Here is a 19957-nt window from a genome sequence, read left to right as displayed (position 1 = left end):
ACAAAGTTTTCCCACGTCACACAAATTATAGTATTTGGTATTTGATGTGTATTAAGGATATTTTATTGATTTCATCCTATTAGAAAACAATGTGATTTTGATGAGGGCTAAATTAGTCATTTTTCTTCTTCATAGGGTTCCATCTTCTTGAAAAATGAGGGCGTTAGATTTGTTAATTAACTTTGAGTTGGTTGATGCACACACTGAATCGCTACGATAGAAATAGTTCAAATCACATATCTTGAAATTAAAGATGATATAACTCTTGAACGAATAACTGAACACAGGTTAAAGGGTAAACTTGCCATAAAATTTTTCACCCAGTGCAATTGATATCCTTAATTTTTGATAGATTGATACAATGCTATTCTAGAAGTTTTAGAAAAGGTGCAATATTTCCCTATTGTAATGTTTGATTAACGTTAATCATTAATTAGTTGAATAATTTTGAGGATTAAAGAGTAATTATGTCCTAAAAGATTGTTTGATGGAGCAAATGGTATTCCAAACTTTCAGTTAGAGAAATTTTTTCCTTTGTAGTTGATGAGTGGTAAGGGATGCCTTAAGGAAATTCCCATAGAATGGCAAGTAAAATCTTTTGATGATGGTAAAGGGGCCTTCCTACTATACAATCCACAAATATTTAGTTCAAGTGGATCACTTGGATTCATCCCTCTCACTTTGGGCCAGTCTATGTTGCCTATGGATAGGACTAATCAAGTTTGTATTTTCTCATGGTTAAGCTTGCGCAAGCTCAAACCTGCTCATGAACACATATCCAAACTTGTTCATGTATAAGATAACCACAAGGCCATGGAGTGCTTGAGTAGAGTTGATTTTGCAGTTAGTCAATCTCAAAGCAAATGACTTTTTGACATTGACAAGGGGTTATTACATTCCTTTTATAATTTCAACATTGCAGTTATAGAAGGTTTAGGATAGTAATTGCTTGTTCAAAAAATCTTTCAAGGCAAAATTGCCCTTCAACCTTTGCTAGAATTGTTCAACTAACAATCAACATTGATCAAATATTAATATATATAGGATAACATTGTATCATTTTTAAACTTCTGGGATAACATTGCAATAATTAAAATTAAAAATACTAGTTGCACCTAGCAGAAAACTTCCAAAATTAAAATTTAAGTTCTTTGCAATAAGTAAAATTTGCCCATTAGCCAAAATTTAGTCAGAACTTAATTTAGAATTTGTAGGGAGATCAGATGATGCAAAAAAACTAACATAGGTGGATCTGTTCGATATTGGCATTATTCAAATAAGAAAAAGGATAATGGGAATTTTTCTATAAGGTGACACATCTTGAGGCTTTATGATTTCAGCTATTTCAATGGTAGCTAGTTATTTTGTATTAGTAGTATCATTGGATCCTAAAGTTTTCTTAAATCATAAATAAAATATCCTAAATACACGTCAGATGCCCAGTACTATAATTTGTCTAACATGGCAAACTTTGTCAACATGTCAACATGATAATTTTAAATTAAAAAAAAAAGGTATAGGAAGGTGATGTGCAACAACATATCTAAAGTTTAGAAAAATTAGCCGCCCCATTCCACAAACCTTACCTCATTTATTGGGAAGAAAATTGCTAATTTGTCCCTAATCAATGTCAGGTTTTTCTCAATATAATGAGATTAATAAAAAGAAAAAATCCTTCATACATGACTGATGTCAATTATTATAATTTGTCTGGAATGGCAAATTTTGTTCATAAATTGAAAGTGATTTTAACGGCAAAGGGTTCATATTCAAAATTTGAAAACCAGGAGTTTGTTTTAAACTAGATTTGGGGTGCCTACTGTCCTCTCCACCGCCTTTAATGCCTTAAATTTTTGCCTTTCATTTCAGCCAATGGTAAGATAAATTTAATCCAATTCTCCAAAATTAAGGGGGTTAGTTTTAAATAGGATTTGATGCATCTACTACTCTTTCTACTACCCCCTCTAATGCCTAAAATCTCAACCCTTTATTTCAGTTAATGGTTAGAAAATTTTTATTTAATTCCTCAAATATATGCAAAGCTGAGGGGCCTTTAAAAAAATTATTTTTGGTAGCGACATGCCTAAAGTTTGATCAGCGGAGTTATTTATATTTAGTCTAATATATGTATATTAACTTATCTATAATTATTATTATGATTTAATATTCAACCCGTAATTATGGTTTTACTATAATGAAGATTATTCTTAATATTATATGAGAGTGATATTAATTTCGTATCAACACTCAACACAGAAGCAAGTTTTATTTTATTTTATAATATCATTATAACATAAATATATATACATGGTCTAAAGAAAAATTCAAAAAATTGAGCGCCATGAGGACATTAGGGTCTATCAGTCCAAATTGCTGCTAAACAGCCCCCCCCCCCCCCAACGGGGGGAACTTGTTAGACATCGTATTGAATGATGGAAACATTGTTATGACCATGACAAATTTGGACATGAACAATTCACTATCCACTATTCATACACCACAATTTTTTTAAGTTACAGATTTCAAAGATTTAAAAAATGCACAGTAAAATGATAGTATGTTTGGATCCAGTGTTTATGTTAATATATTGATGATTTTTCTTGTTACCATATACGCAAGTTTATTGTGAATCAGGAAAAAAAAAAGATGCAAGTTTATATCTATTCACTGTTCAAATACCTCTCGTCTCAAGCATTATATAAACCCATGAAAATATCCTTACCTTCACTTCATGAATCTAATTTTTCTCTCTACACTTCCCTCCTTAATAGTTGTCCAATGGGGTGAAAAATAAGAGGTGGAGAAGTCGGAGATTCAAAGAATTTTCTCACGCCTGACATGATCAAACAACTTGATGATATTACTGAAGAGAAGTTGGGAAGACATGGCTTGAAGTTTTAAATCCATTTAGAGATTCTTTGGAGTATTTGTTCTACTATAAGAATGATAAGGTTTGAATAAAAACTTCTGACTTTTTTAATTCAAACCTTATCATTCCTATAAAAATTTGTATGTATTTATTATCACGTTGTATATAAATATTTAATATTTTTAGATCAAATTAGCAACAAATAAAATTGTAAGGAACGCACCTTAATTGATACTTCCTTTCTTAACATATGTCTTTTAAAATCAGGTTTATGTGAATTTTCTTCTTCGTTGATCAATTATGAATGAGAAGTCAAAAAAAGTTTCTTTAATTGAAGTATTAGCTGAATTCATGTTATTAATCTTTTGGATTTAATGGCAAATAACCCCTAAATTATAGGTCTAAAAGCATTTGGGATTCTAAACTTGTTTTTAGTAGAAATGTTTCTATTCAACATTTCAAAACGATGCATCATAGTCTTCATTAATAAATATTAACTTTGATCATTAGTTAACCAAAAAATGATAAAAAATAACAAAAAGTTACAGAAAAAGATCAAGAAAATTTTATTAGTCCTCTTTTGTAATTGGTCAGTCCTTTATGTTATTTTTTAGGTACTTTTATATTATTTTCTAGTCAACTAATGATTATCAAAGTTAACTAATTTGTTAATTATAGGGATGACATTGCACCATTTTCAAAATTTGGAAGGGAACATTGCACTAATAATAAGTTTAGGGTTCCAAATACTGTTGAATCTGTAGTTAAAGTGTCAATTTTCCATTTAATCCTAATTTTTCCTTCACCAGGTATTAGAACTGAAGATGAAGAAGCAGCGGCAAACTTAAAATCTCCTTATGATAGAGTGTCTCATGATGGAAATTTTTTTTAGTGTTGATAAAAAAATTAAAAGATATGTGAAACTCTTCAAAAGTTGGGTTGTGGGTGAATCATTTTAACTAGGGAAAACATAATCTTTAGTTTGATTTAGGGTGATATGTAAAAATATAATCTACAGAAAAATCATATCAATAAATTTTATATTGCATACTGATATTGTTCCACATTAAATACTTGGATCATTGCAAGAAGTTGATTGTGGGGGAGGGGAGGGAAGAGGGATGGGGGAAACATCTATATTTGGAGAAAACAATGTGATGAACCAAGATTTAAATCTCAGTACAAAGAGATGCCCAACATCATTTAGTGTGAAATTGTGCCTTAAATAAGGGTATTAGAGGTTACATATAAGTTATAAAAAAGAGGAGCAAAATTAGGTTTAACCAAGAGAAATCCATTCACAACATGGTAAGGGCATAAGACAGATACCTTACAATTTTTTTTAATTTCTTCTTTTTTTGTATGTGTACATATGTCTCAACTACCCACATTTTATATGTATTAATTGTTCTAAGCAATTGATAACATTAGCTGCCACAAACTTTTTAAATTTCTCTCTCCATATGTATATAATATTTCAACTGCTCCCATTTTATATATATATATATATTAGTTGCGTCATTTAGTTGATGATATTAGTTTATTTTTATAATTTTAATGACCCACTTGGAAAACATTACATATCTTTATTTTTATAATTTTGTCATTTTGTGATTCAAAGATTCTTGTGATTTGCTTCTAACATTCATTTCATTCAAAGGCCAGGATGTGGAATGTGGGCCACGTGCTTTTTGTTTTCTTTCATTATTTTATTTTATTTATTTGTCTTACTATAATAATTTATTTAGATTTTGATTAAATGAAATTTGGTTCTTTAGGCTATATCTACAATGAAAGAAAATTCTAAAAAAAGAAAAAAAGGCATTTCAACTACAATCTTTATCTTAATCTACAATCTTATTAATCTCGTGAAGTTTTAATATAGATTCTTATAATAAAAAATGAAGGGAGAGAATCCATTCTAATAATTTCGCAGGAAATACACAGACGTCTATCTCAACATTCGAAGAAAAGGTTCACAAGAGGATTCTCACACTCAGAACTTCACCAGAGGATTCTTATAATAACTAAGCGTAAGGGCATATAACTATCGCAATTCGCAATGCTTCTTCTCAATATTCACACTTTGACACCTCGTGAAGGATCCGCCATGAGGATATAAGTTTAACATATGAAGTCAGTTAAGACTTCACAAACATACATATACGGCACTGCAGACAATTGCCGTTTATTGAAGAATGTGATAATCGATAAGAAATTCAAGTATACATATGGGAAAAATTATAATTTGGTCAAAAGAGAGACCCTAGATAAAAGAAAAGCTATACAAGTTTTTTTTCTCCAAAAAAGAGTCAATTTTATTAATAACCAAAAAAATTATTAACACACACTAATAGCCGAAGCCAAAAGAAAAAAACACTCAAAAAAACCTACAAGTATAAGTTAACACACAAACTCACCATAAAAAAAAAAAAAAAAGAAAAAGAAAAAATTGGAACAGAGGCTTAAACATTCAACAATTAGTCAAAAGCAACAATCAACCAATACCCTTCCTACAGAAAAACACGCCAGGCACACCAAGAGCTTGAGCCAAATCCCTTTTCAAAACCCGTGCAAGAGAGGTTGGGGGCCTTTCAACCCAATCCACAGGACACAACCTCTTTGAGCTATTTACTGCTAACCAATTAGCAGACTCATTCATTGACCTTGAAATCAATGAAACCACAACATTTGATAGGGATTTTAGAGCCACAAGCACGTCCTCAATAACCACTTGACACCTCCAATCACAACTACCTGTAGAACCACTAACCAAGCAATTATACAACATTGCACAATCAGTTTCAATTATACACTTACCAATCTGAAGATTCCTTATCAGATCCAGAGCTTTCCTAAAAGCCATAGCCTCTGACATAAAAAGCTGAAGATGAGCTGATCTGACCTGCAAAACCACCAATCACAACCCCACTATCATCCCTACAAACCACCCCAATACCTACACTACCAGTTTTATACTGATACGAGCCATCAACATTAACCTTGACAGTGTTTACCAATGGAAGTTCCCAACCCTTTTGCACTTTACATTTCTGTTTAACAAACCCCTCCCCCATCCATCCATTAGCCCTCCAATAATCATCAACCAAATCAACCGCATCATTCAAAACTCTAGTAGGATCAATATTCTGATCTTGAAATACTGCATTACACCTCATTTTCCAAATCATCCAGCAAACAGAAGCCAAAATAGCCTTTTGGTAATCAGTTACCCAACCATTCTTCCCAATCATATTCCAAACCCACTGGTCAAATCTAGAAAGATTATCTTCTGATACATGAACATTAATAGGAGATCCATACCAGACCCTATGCACCCACTCTGTCACAACCTGATACTAAGGGTATGATCGGCATGAAATATGAAGAGAATTCATATTCCATAAGCCTTAATAACCAAAAATTTTGCTAAAATATTGACATACGTAAGTTATATATAATAATGAAGTTCGTAAAGTCTTAAGTGTTTTGTAGAATTTTCAACAGAGTTTCCTCTATAACTCAGACCTCCCAAAATTTTCACAACAAGAACAAAACCTGTCAACTAGACCAACAAGAAACTAGCTCTATTCCAGCAATTTACATAATAACAAAATAAGAATAGGACCTAACTATGGCATATGTGGAGCACTAAGTTATGATTACAAAATACAATACATCATTTTACCAAAACAAGAATCGCAATATGCCTCTCTTTTCCAAAAAGGCAAAAAGCCTCTCAATGAGCTGCTAAAAATGTAGAGTTAGCTACACTATTTGAGACCAAAGAAATTTTCGGTGAGTAGCGTTCCAATTATATATATGTATATAAATACATGAAGACCTTAATGAATAAATTTAATTTAAAAATTTTGAAATAATGAACCATGAACTTAAATTAATAACAATAAACAACAAGTTTTTTTTTTCAATGATGCAATCGTGAATTTGAAAAATGTTAATAGAACAAAACAATTTATCAAAATTTATGATGTTCATAGAATATAAAATTTTCAAGAAATGATATGACTAGGTAGAATGCTTTTAAAGAAATAATATAAAAATAATAAAATTTAAGTTTAAATCTAGGAGGGCTTTATCAGAATGAATAGCAAGCATGAACACACAGTCCATGAAGGTAACTAACTAAGCGTGGATACACAGTTCATGAGGGTAAGTAACCAATAAAGCGTGGCTGAAAGCCACGAAACAAGCACGGCTAGAGCCATGAGTCAAGCACAGGTATGAGGCCTATGAACAAGCGTGAGTACAATGCTCACGAATAATCATCCCTCCGTTCCACGTGTGTTGGCTTGTGCACGGGGCTAGCACCTCCTATAAATACCATACTAGCTAGGTGTACCATGATGCACCAAGTGCTAACAGAACTGCCGTTAGCATCCAGCGTTCTAAACTCAGTTCCCCTTATTAAAATCAAGTGTATATGGAGAAAGAAAAATAGTTTCAAAATTCTCACTTTCAAATGTTATTCAACTATCATTTTCCATTGCCTAAAATCTTCATCATTTCCTCCATACACAAATCATTGCAATACAAATTTTATATCAACGTAGAATTAAATAATTAAACTGCTTATGAGAAATAATACCATTAACATAGAAATAAGATTAACAAGAATATGTAAACAATTTATAAAGCAATAATAATAATATTTAAATGAAGAAATCTTTATAAACACTTTTCTAAAAAAATATTCGGAACGCCACCCACTTACCTGAAAGTTTTCAAAAATTCTACAGCTCGCTTCTCTTAACTTTTCACTTAATTCTAATGAGGCCCTTAATTTCTTGACAAAAATAACAATCCTAAAGTCATTTATCAAGTAATTTTCCAACACTTGATAAACATTTAAATCTGATTCCCAAACAACACCACAACTTAAAGTATACTATCAATAATTTCATTATCAATTAACTAACTTATTAATAACCCAAGTAATATAAGAAAAAGTATTTTCACCTCTTTTTGTATCTTCTAAATGCTTAATGAAATACCCCAACCACCATTTACTGTAACATAATTTATCTTAAGTACTTTAGGATTTCAATTTAATGATTCAATTCACTACTTATGCATGTTCCTTCAAAACTACTACTATGGAAATTGAATAACCTCCATTCTATCAAGTTCTTCTCTTATACATCTCAAGCTTAACACCACATTACCTATAGACGCAAATAATCACACATATACTTCACTAACCTCTATATAGAAATTAACCATTTTAATTCAACAAAATTACTCTTTTAAGCTTTTTAACAATCCGAATATACTTGAGTTCAACAAGCTATTCAAGACATCTAAAATCAATAAATTCATTATCAATTATTCTTATGGTTTCTTTAACCTCAATAAAGTATTATACAAACAATCTATATAATCCTTACTCCTGATTTTAGTATTTTCAAAGTCCGACCATTAGCTCAAGCCACTACTCACATAAATTCCTTCAAGTTACATTATACCAATTTAGTAACATTCTTTTAGGCATTTTCACAAACACTTTATATGCATCCGAATTCTATTCACAATGATCATTCAACAATTTAATCAACTTTCAACATTAATCTATCATCAGTACTCAGCTCATTACCAATTCAAAATAATACACAGCATTAACCAAAATATAGTTTAATTTCCTCAAAATTATGACAGAAACTTTGAAGAGCATGGACGCATTCTTTGGCCAGGGAAGAAGAGAATAATTCGTATTGCTATAACCAGTGATTTACCTTAAACAATAATGCAATAGCTTCAGACACACCCCAGCTCATGAATGACACCAAAGGAGAGGACGATGCCTTCGACCCAGCTATTCGAACAAGAAGAAAACAGAGAACAAACCACCAGCCAGAAAAAGGAAAGACTTGTGCTTCCCACACACTCTCGACGTTCCAAAGCTAAGGAGGAAAGGAGAATGAAAGTTACTTACTCAGCTGCACAGCACGTTGATGGCAGAACGAAGAAGAATCAGAAAATAGAGACAGAGGAAGAAATCAAACGACTGCGCACTTAGCAACAGAGATGCGACAGTGAAGACAATATTCAGGTTGACGGCAAACGGAAAAACTAGTGACGGGAGCTCGAGGGAGCTGGGACGACGGTGAAGAATCAGAGGGTCTAAAGTCGGTGGAGAATGGATGTTATCTCACCGCCTTTCATTGCTCTGTTTTCTAATTCGAATGATCGGGAAGAAGAATATAAAATCTGAACATTAAGAAAATTGGGAAATTACAAGAGATGGCACAAAATTTTTCTGTTATTACATGGAAGACAAAGGCGCTTTAATAACTTCTTTTCATAATTTAAAACAAATAAAACCAAACATTTTTTCAGTAGAATTCAAACTTTGAACCTTTAGGTAAGCTACTAACATAGATTTTACTAAACCACTACTCCCAATTTGTTTTAAACCTAAAATAAATAAATTAAATACCACTTTGGACAAAATTTATTTAATTTAAAATTTTAGAGTCATTACACACTCACATAGCAATAAGCAATGTTCCACTGTTTCTTCATTTCTTCTACAAATACTACAAATAGGGTCAGTACCATACTTTCTATGCACAAGCGCCTCTTTTGTAGCCAAACTACTAGTCACAGCATGCCATATAAAATGTCTCACTTTAGGAACCACTTTAAGCCCCTAAATTACTTGTCACAAACCATTAGGGACTCTATAAGAAGAATCAACTTTCAATTTCACAGCTTGAGGCTGTTTACTTCTAATGATGGCATACCCAATCTTAACCTCATACAAACCATGGCTACTTCTAACCCACCTTATCACATCCTCACTTCCCGAAACAGAAATAAGAATTTGATAGATTTTCTTCAAAACTTCATCATCTACCACCCCCTCCAAACCATTCAGCATTCACTGACCATCTCTAATAAGATCAGACACCTTCACCTCCAAATTTAAACCCTTACCCTCTACAAATCTCCCCAAATCAACATCTGGAATCCATCTATCCCTCCAAATATTCACCTGACTACCATTTCCAATTCTCCATAGTAAATCAGGTTTTAAAAAATCTTTGCCATCTAATATGCTTGACCACCCCTATGATGACCTACCACCTTTCTTAGCACTTAAAAAATCACCCTTAGGAAAATATAAACCCTTCAAGATCCTTACCCACAGGGCATTAGGATTTTGCAAAACCCTCCAAGCTGTCTTGGCCAACAAAGCCAAATTAAAATCCTCAAAATCCTTAAACCCCATACCACCATTAGATTTCAACTCAGTCATCTCCCTCCAGGCCTTCCAATGGATCCCATCCCCTTTCAGCCCCTTTCCGCACCAAAACTTTGAAATCAATCTATCAAAATCCTTGCATGTCTTCTTAGGAAATTTAAAACAAGCCATAAGATAAACAGGCATAGCATTTGCAAGAGCCTTAATTAAAATTTCCTTACCTACTTGAGTAAGATAACGCTGTCTCCAATTTTGAATCTTCCTCAGCAATTTTTCACTAACAAAAGCCAACAATTCAGCCTTTGACTTACCCCATAAAATAGGTAAACCTAGAACTTTTTAGGCTCTTTGGTCTCCTTAATATCCAACCACTGACATATCTCATCCCTCCTTACATCATCAGTATTTTTAGAGAAATACAAACCAGATTTCTCTAAATTAGCCTGCTGTCCCGATGCCTCACTAGAAATGGTAAAAATCTTTTTCAACATTTGACAATTTGACTTAGTTGCTTTCATGAAAAATAGAGCATCATCCGCAAAAAAATAATGAGACAGCACAGGGCAATCTCTAGTCATCTTAATACCAACCAAGTCACCATTTGAAACATGTTTTCTAATCATACTAGATAATACATTAGCCACAATTATAAAAAGATAAGGCAAAAGAGGATCTCCTTGCCTCACCCCCTACTAGGAACCACATCTACCACTCTCTTTCCAGAAAGCATAATAGAATACTTCACTGACCTCACAATCCCATTACGCATGCTACCTATTTCTAGTGAAAGCCTAGCTTCAACAAGACAGCCTCAAGAAAGTCCCATTCCACTCTATCATAAGCTTTACTCATGTCCATTTTAAGTGCAAATTCCTTCTTTCTCACCCCCTTCTGCCTCTTCAACTAATGATACCCCTCGTGTGCCAAAATAATATTGTCATGTATCATTCTACCTTCAATAAAGGCACATTTATTTTCAGACACAATCCTTGGCATCAAACTCTTCATTCTATTTGTAATAACTTTAGCAATTACCTTATAACAGAAATTGCATAGACTGATTGGTCTATATTGAGTGACCAATTCAGGTTTCTCTACCTTCGATATCATCACTAAATCAATAGCATTAATTGGACTTATCATTTCCCCATCATCAAAATACCTTCTCACAACTTCATACATTTCCATGCCTACCTCAACCCATGCAGCATGATATAATCTACCAGTAAATCCATCCGGCCCTGGAGCTTTCTACCCTTCCATTTGAAAACACGCTTTCTTCACCTCCTCCATAGAAACTTTACTCAAGAGCCATTTATTATCATCATCAGTGACTAGCTTGTCAACATAACTCAAAGTTGCTGACATATCACACCCCTACAACTCAGAAATAGACTCTTGTAATAACTAGAAAATTCATTAGCAATCACTTTTTCATCTTCAATCTAGACCTCATTCCCCACTTTCAACCTTAATATTTTATTTCTTGCCCTTCTCTGAATTGTTGTAAGGTGAAAAAACTTAGTATTACAATCACCAGCCCTTAACTACTAAACCCTTGATTTTTGTTGCCAATTTTGCTCTTCCCATTTCCACACCTCCTCCATCTCCTTAAAGATTCTTTCCTTTTCCAGTTTCTTTTCTTCATTCAGAACACCAACACTAGAATTATGCAATTGATTCATAAACACCTCAATTCTCTTCCTATTATTAGGAAACACCAATGTACTCCATTTACAAAGAGAAGATCTACAAGAGTTCAATCTTCTAACAATCTCCTTAGATTTAACCTCTTCCTTCCTTATATCCATATGCCAACTATCCTTTACCACCCCTATAAAATCTTTATGCTCTGTCCAAAAACCTTGAAAATGAAAAGGTTTTAGACTTCTTTCTTATTGAAAATAGAGATCCACAGCAAGGAGATGATGATCTGAACCAACTGGTTTCCAATGGAACACTAAAGCCTTTGGAAAAGCTTCTCGTAATTCAACATTACTAAAGACCCTATCAATTCTCTCCTTAATATGAGCCCTATTCCATCTACCATTATCCCAAGTATACCTTGACCCCTTAAATTCCAAGTCTATAAAACCACAGTTATCCAGCATTTTTTAAATCTCAATTTTCCTGCTAGCTCTCAGATTACCGCCAGACTTCTCACTTTGGCTTAAAATATCATTAAAATCCCCTACACATAACCAGAACCCATTAACAGATGCAACAGTACGAGCCAATCTACCCTATACCTAACTTCTCTTATCCTCCTTTAGAGGTCCATAAACTAAAGTAAGAAAGTTGGGAACATCATCTATATTACAATCAATTCGAGCATGTATAATATTCCTACTCATAATAATAGGATTCAAACTCAATTCATCCTTTCGCCAGATTGCCAGTCCCCCACTTCTACCTCTGGGATCAACATACAAACCATTATTAAAACCAAACTGCTTATGCTTTCTCTCCAATCTCCTTTGGTGCTGTTTAGTTTCCATAAGAAACACTAAAGATGGCTTATGTATCTTGCAAGCCTCCTTTAGGTTCTTTACTGTCAGAGGCACACCAAACCCTTGACAGTTCCAAGAAATAAACCTCATTACTTTTCGATGGCTGTTAAGGGCCAACCATTTAAGCCACTATCACACTCAGCCTTCACATCACCTTTCTTTACTCTAAAGACGAACCTAGAGCCTTTGCCTCTCATCAAATCACATAAAGGCAAATCTTCATCCACAATACCCTCTTCCTCTTCAATCTTTTCTACCTTCACTTTTCTTTTTTCTCCAGAATTTCTTTTTTTTTCTTCTTATTTATCTTGTTTTTCAACTTCTGGTTAGAACCAGCATCCTTTATATTATCACTACTAGCCTCGTCATTACACTTAAACTTCTTTTTCTGTTCAAAACTAATCTGTTCTTTAGCTCCCCTCTTCAATTTTATACGTCTCACTCCCTCTAAAACTTCAGAAATCTATGGATTTTGAACCACCACCAAGGATAATTCCTTTTTTTCCTCATCATCATCATTTAAAGGAACCTCCACAATATATGGAGCTTTTGCCACCTGTATCTTTGCGTGAACATCCTCTTCCTCCAACTCCAACACCTGCACACCATCTCCACTAGCTGCCTTTCTCTCATCCTTGCCCAGTAAATCCTGATCATTTTGCTGTAATTTCGAAGACAAACTCTCTAGGTCAATCTTCACCCTTCTATCATCCGGCCTCTCAATCCGTATATCTTCCTCCATGAGGCCTAAACCAATTTCATCATCATTTAATCGAGAGCCCATGTTTGTCGATTCAGCCCAATTCTCTTTAGAAAAACCATGTGCCTCATGCTGATTGTCACGTGATCTGGCCTAAAAACTATCATCATACACTACATCAGGTTTACGCCTTCCTCGACCTTCATAGCCTTCGCACCAAATATTCTTATTTTTAAAAGAGCTTCTCAAACTACTGCCAACAACATCTTCTGGCCAATCACTTTTACAAACCACCATTGCCTCCTCCCAACTTTTAACCGAAGAAACACATAAGTTTGGACCATAGCACGGAATAGACGGATCATTGACTGCCATTAATCTATTTAATCTGCACGATCTAGAATCATGACCAATGATTCCACAATTATAACAGAAACCGTGAAGCCGCTCATACTTCACCTCAACCCAAACAGGATCTCTCTCTGGTCTTGGCAACCAAAAACTAGATTTCAAAGTCGTCTCAAGTCTACCACCACTCTACCTCTAGCAAAACTCCTCAAAATCATCTCATCAACAATCAGAATCTTGATCAGAGCTACCTTACCAACAGCCTCTGCCATGCTTCTAATAATATCCTCTGTCATCGCTTCCAATGGAATATTATGAAATTGTACCTAAAATAAACATGAATTAAAATCAATTTCCGATATCACAGAAAATTGACTCCATTCTTGAATATTCAACAAATATCCATTAATTGACCACGGACGATTGCGTAAGATTCTTTTCTTCTCTGATTCCTCCTTGAAATTAAATATGAAAGTATTAGATTTAATCTCTTGGATCTCAACATCTTCATCCAGGTTCCATCCTTTCTTCACCTTTGGACTAACATTATTCCGATTCATAGGATGCTCAGTCATTATTTTGCCAACTAAAATCTTCTTTCCAATCCTCCGATCACCATCCCGACACCAATTCGAAGCCACCGTATCACCATCATAATGATGTCGATCACTATCATCCATCTCAACCTCCATCTCCATTACACTGTACTACTACAAAACTAGCCCCTCGATACACTCGAGGAAAAAAACTCAAAGAGAGAAAGAGAAATGGACACTTCTCACTCAGAGAAAACCTATACAAGTTTGACGGCTTGTTTTTTAGGCAAACAGTTTGATATGAAAGATGAAATATAATAAAATAAAAATTAGAATAAAGTAAAAAAATAACTTCTGTAGATGAAAAAACTAAAAATTTTCTTATCCCCTTGCTTCAAAAATTATTAAAAAGCGATAGAAACTGCCCATGTTGAAAATTAAGGTCTTACCCAAACCTCATCATTTTTTATCATAAGGTTTCCAATCAAGATTTGTGGATCTGAAAGTTCACGCCATGTTTTCCTAGCTTCTCTTGAATAACAACATTAAGCTTTTCAATCATGTCAGAGGTAAGAAATTCTCCCCATCCCCAACATCTCCACGTCTAAAGAAAACATTATTATCTACCCCACTCAACAATTTGCCAGTCTTGTTCACTTGCATGCTGCTCAAATTCTCAAAACTGCAAAGCTTCATAATATCATTGATAACATTACCATTCTCTTCCTCCTCAGTAAATCCACGTCCCATAAATTCAGCTAAGTCCTTCAAAACCCTTGCTGGCTCACCCTTCAACTCCTCATACGTAAAAAACATTACCTTATTTGGCATTTGCTGACTCTGCTTGTAATATCCAAAAATGTGATCCCAAAATGGGCCATAAGGATTCCTTCCTTCGCAAAAGCTCTCCAATGATTCCTTAAATGACCTAGGCTCTTCGACTTGTGGTGCAAACTTTTTGATGAAGTACCACAATGATGTGAACATGTCCTTAGGGTTTCTACACAAGTACACAATCATACACTTTGATAGCTTCACTGATTCTGACATTCGAATGTATGGCACATGGCTTGGTAAAAGTGTTTTTTATAAAAAATAATTAAAAAATGAAAAATAATTTTTGTAATTACTTTTAGTGGCACAATTTTTATAAAAATAATTAAAAATTTTAAAATAATTTATATAATTACTCTTAGTGGCGACACTTCATTGCCACCAAAAGTATTTTTATAAAAAATAATTTAAAAAATAAAAAATTATTTATGTAATTACTTTTACGGGTAACATTTTGTGGTTGCCAAAAGTATTTTTACAAAAAATAATTTATATAATTACTTTTTGGGGCAACATTTGTTGCCACTAAAGGTTTTTTCTTGAAAAAATTAAATATAATTTAAATTATATCAAATAATTTATAAAATTATAATGAAGATAAATTATACCTAAATACTTACATATATTTACATAAATGACATCAGAATGTTAAAGTTGTATAAATATTGTAAGATATAAATGTCATTACAAACTACTTAATACATTGCACACTTGATGCTTGGATTAGCATACACATTGTGTCCACTCCATCTACTGAGCTCTAATGATTCTTTAACAAAGATGTCTTGTGATTTTGTCTAGTGTTTAGGTTTCTATTGTAGTGAAAAAAGAAGTCACCAATACAATTTGTATAACAGATTATTACTAAGAAGAATGTGAAAAATCATTCAAAGATGCTTTACTGTTATGAGGTAGAGAATAATTAGAAGTTAGCTAAATCAATCACACATGAGATCCTTGTAATTATTTTGTATTGTAAAAGTTATTAATATTTATTAAAAATTCAAAATTGTTAAAAATGACTATTCAAAATTTTACATGGTTAAAAGAGATTTATTTGTTAACATATTTTTTAAGATAATTGAAAAATTGTAGATAAAATTTATATTTAATAAAAGAAAGGGCAGCATTTAACTTGGGAAAAGATAAAAATTTAATCATTTATTTATTGACTTTTGAGAAAAATATGTAGAAGATAAAAGTAGAAGATATTTAACATAAGATAATATAATAAATATTTATAAAAAAATTATATACTTAATTATTTAATTTGAAAAATAAAAATAAAATTTATAAATTTGTTAAAATGTTTAACATCGATATTTCACGCACGATACCTTTGAAAATAAGGAATCTAATTCATGCCCAAAAAAAAACAGGAAAAAAAGCAGGGGTTTTAATGAGTCAATAGTTTCCTTTTAAAAGCTACTACATGTTTTCGTGATTTTAGCTAAAATTAAATAAAAAAGGATGTTAATAATCATTAGTTTGTGCACATTGTTATTTTCGTCTGGTAATTAATAATAATGCTACATAGATAGCAGAACAACCTGGATTTGTGTTTATCCAAATCCAATGTTATATAATTTTAACTTGGAAAATTTGCCTTGGAAAAAAGGATTAACTTATAATTAATTTTTGGTGGCAAACAAATAAATTTAGTTCATTAAGCAAATAGAGCAGAGATTAATTCATTAATTATTAGAAGAGAATAATTAGAAGTTAACTATATGAAAAATTATCCAAATTTTCCTGGTTGTTATGAGGTAGAGAATAATGGAAGTCAGCTAGATCAATCAATATCCTTGCAATTATTTTTCATTATAAAAGTTATTAATATTCATTAAAAATTTAAAATTATTAAAAATGACTATTAACAAAATTTATATTATTTAAAATAAGATAAAATATATATGTATTTTTTTGTAATAATAAATTTTTTGATATATGTGTATGTAGTTAGATAATATATATTCAATTTTACATATAATAATCACAGATACATTCCAGTCTAACTAGCAAATAAAGAAATTTAAGGCTTGAGCAGTGGAGGTTAAGGGCTAAAATCTTGGATTGGGTATATTTTACAATGAATATGTGATGCGACGTGTGGTGATGATGTGGCATGAGGAGCCACACACGTGACGGGGTGATGTGGCATGAAGAGTCACACACGTGGCTGAGTGCCTTGGAGTAAAGTGTCAGGTGACGTGGCATGAGGAGGTGCAGACAAGGTAGGTTAACGTGGCACGGGATGGCTCTTTATTTATTTATTCTTGTGAAAAAAAAAGAACATTTGGTGGTAACAAAAGGTTGACACTAAAGATTTTTAGTGGTGACTTTTTACTGTTAAAAGGTTGTCACCAAAAGTCTGATCTCTATTAGTTTTGGACAATGACAAACTTTGTCATTGTCAAAAATATACTGTCATATGCAAAAATAAACCGTTAGCGCTGAAAACATTTTGGCAGTGACAGTTGTTGCCGCTAAAAATATACTTTTGCTAGCAATGATTTTGGATTTAATTAAATAACTGACAAAAATCTTTTTTTTTTTTAGTATTGTCACTTAGAACTTCATAACAATCATAGCTTTTACATATCACTATGAGAAAATAATCAATTATTAAACGCTTTCGAGATGCTTCTTCAAAGTCAGCTAAGACTTGCAAAGTTCATGAACAAACATATACCCAGCAGGCATATAGACTAAGGTCATTTATTGCAGAAAACAGTGATGATCGATAAGAAATTCACCTGCATTAAGATAAAAATAATTAGGTCAAAAAAGAGACCCTAGATAAAAGAAAGCTACACAACTTTGCTCTATTGCTTACATGATTTTTTAATTATTGATCTGATTAACATATTTTAAAAAGTGGTTATAAACGAAGCAAAAGCTACTTAAATAGGTTAAAATGAAATACGAAAGAACATAAAAAAAATAACCGTAACAAATTGAAAAGAAAAAAAAAGTTCCACATCCCCCTAAATTAAAAAAAATATATATTAAAAAGTGGTAGAAGCTGCCCTTTGCAATTGAAGTTTTACCCATACCTCATCATTTTCGGCCGATCAGGATTTCAATCAAGATTTGTGGAACTAGAAGTTCACGCCATGCATTCCGAGCTTCTCTTGCGTAATAACGTTAAGCCTTTCAATCATGTCAGAGGTGAGAAAATTATCCCCTTCCCCAACATCTCCACATCTAAAGTAGATGTTATTCTCTTCCCCAGTCAACAATTTTCCAGTCTTATTCACTTCCAAGTTGCTCAAATTCTCAAAACTACAAAGCTTCATTATATCATTAATAACATTACCATTTTCTTCCTCCTCAGTAAATCCATGCCCTATAAATTCAGCTAAGTCCTTCAAAATCCGAAATGGCTCGTTCTTCAACTCCTCATACGTCAAAAACATTACCTTGTTTGGCCTCTCCAAACTCTGCTTGTGGTATCCCAAGATGTGATCCGAAAACGGGCCACAAGCACTCTTTCCTTCGCAAAATCTCTCAAATGATTCCTCAACTGACCTGGGCTCTCGGGCTTGTGGTAGTAATTTTCTGATGAAGTGCCACAGCGATGTGAACATATCCTTTGGATTTCTACACAAGTACACTATCTTACACATTGACTACAGATTCTGGCAATGAAATGTATGGCATATGGCTTGCAAAGAGCCTTGGTGATGGGAAGGAGCTCAGATCGGGGATGTTTTGATGGATGTAGAGATTGATCTCTAAAAAGGGTACAAGATCATGAGGGTTTGCAGTGAAGAGAGGGTGAGGGCGATATTGGTTCTTATCAAGATTTGGATTTGGGTGATGGATCTTACGATTGAGAATGGCATAGGCTAGGGCTTTGAGCCAAGTGGTGCCAGATTTTGGTAGAGAAACAAGAATTATGTCAGAGTCACGAGCTTTGAAGTGTTTTTGGCTATTAAGGATCCCTTGCATTTGTTTTGTGGTGTGCCAAAAACCATTATATTGATGGATGGTAAGTGGTTGCCAAAATGTATCGCAAGGTAAGGTGGCAATGAGGTGCTTGTTTTCTTGGGTTAATTCGACTTTCTGTAGATACTTGGGAACATTGGAGTGTTCAGAGTTTTCTGCCGCCATGGTTATAGTGAGAACACTTGAAATCAATGATGAAGTCATGAAGGTTTATATATATATATAGATATATATATGAAAAAAAATCAAAGGCATGGATATGTTCTACAAAGGCAACAACAAAGGTGATGGAGAGGTACTGGTGGCGTGGAGCTTAGCCTTAGCGCCGCCTCTATCCGTCTATCGTGTCTTTATTAATATTGACAACCACGTGGCCGATAGATATTAGATATTCCGAAAGGATATAACTCTTTCTTCAACATTGAAAGAAGATATGGATTAGATCTAGAATTTTAAATTGAATATAATCATGTAAGAACAAAAGTTGCATAAATGGTCCGCTAGACATGGTCACCACGTCGGAATCGCAATTTCTGGCAATAATGAAAAATGATGACTTTAATATTTCAATTTCAATTTTACATTAAAGGTGCGTGTAGTTTTACTCCTCCATTATGTAATGCTACCTCGTGCTAATATTAAAAAATACATATTCTCTTTTATCCCTGTTACAAGGCAGTTTTAATTATTTCACCAGAATTAATGAAATGTAGTTAAGTCATTAACTTTGTTTGAAAAAAAAATAAAATTATAAATTTACTCATATTTAAATAAAAAAATTTAAATTTACATTACATTTTATTTTATAGTTAATGAATTTGACTGGGAATAATATTAAAAAAAATTAATTAATACTCGACCAAGTGCCTTGTATTAAAGGTGCGCGCTCATCAATTTCAACTATAAATGCGCCATAATAAAGACTGGAGGACTACAGACTAAGAAAGTATCAAAATTAATCTATTATGTATAAATTAATTTTTC

The 19957-nt window shown here is 33.0% G+C and overlaps 2 protein-coding genes and 1 pseudogene across 2 annotated transcripts; all 3 read right to left on the bottom strand.

The window, feature by feature from the left end:
• Positions 1–5219: 5219 nt before the first annotated feature.
• On the bottom strand, positions 5220–9087 carry LOC129290438 (uncharacterized). Its single transcript, XM_054927206.1, has 3 exons — positions 8903–9087; positions 8623–8790; positions 5220–5774 (listed from the first exon to the last, which is right to left on the bottom strand). Exons 2-3 carry the CDS (start codon positions 8662–8664, stop codon positions 5367–5369), a joined length of 450 nt encoding a protein of 149 aa, XP_054783181.1. The 5' UTR covers positions 8665–8790; positions 8903–9087; the 3' UTR covers positions 5220–5366.
• A 5659-nt stretch (positions 9088–14746) lies between these two features.
• LOC129290008 (cytosolic sulfotransferase 12-like) lies at positions 14747–15238 on the bottom strand. The gene has a single exon (XM_054926735.1). The coding sequence runs from the start codon at positions 15236–15238 to the stop codon at positions 14747–14749; it is 492 nt and encodes a 163-aa protein (XP_054782710.1).
• Positions 15239–17644: 2406 nt separating this feature from the next.
• Positions 17645–19175, bottom strand: LOC129290484 (cytosolic sulfotransferase 12-like; annotated as a pseudogene).
• Between the last annotated feature and the right edge of the window lie 782 nt (positions 19176–19957).

The sequence above is a fragment of the Prosopis cineraria genome, unplaced genomic scaffold (genome assembly GCF_029017545.1).
Source record: "Prosopis cineraria cultivar Desert tree isolate PC_DT_omini unplaced genomic scaffold, ASM2901754v1 PC13, whole genome shotgun sequence".
In the NCBI taxonomy this organism is placed as follows: Eukaryota; Viridiplantae; Streptophyta; class Magnoliopsida; order Fabales; family Fabaceae; genus Prosopis; species Prosopis cineraria.
The sequence above is the reverse complement of the archived record's forward strand: the minus strand, read 5'-3'. Positions and strand labels throughout refer to the sequence as shown.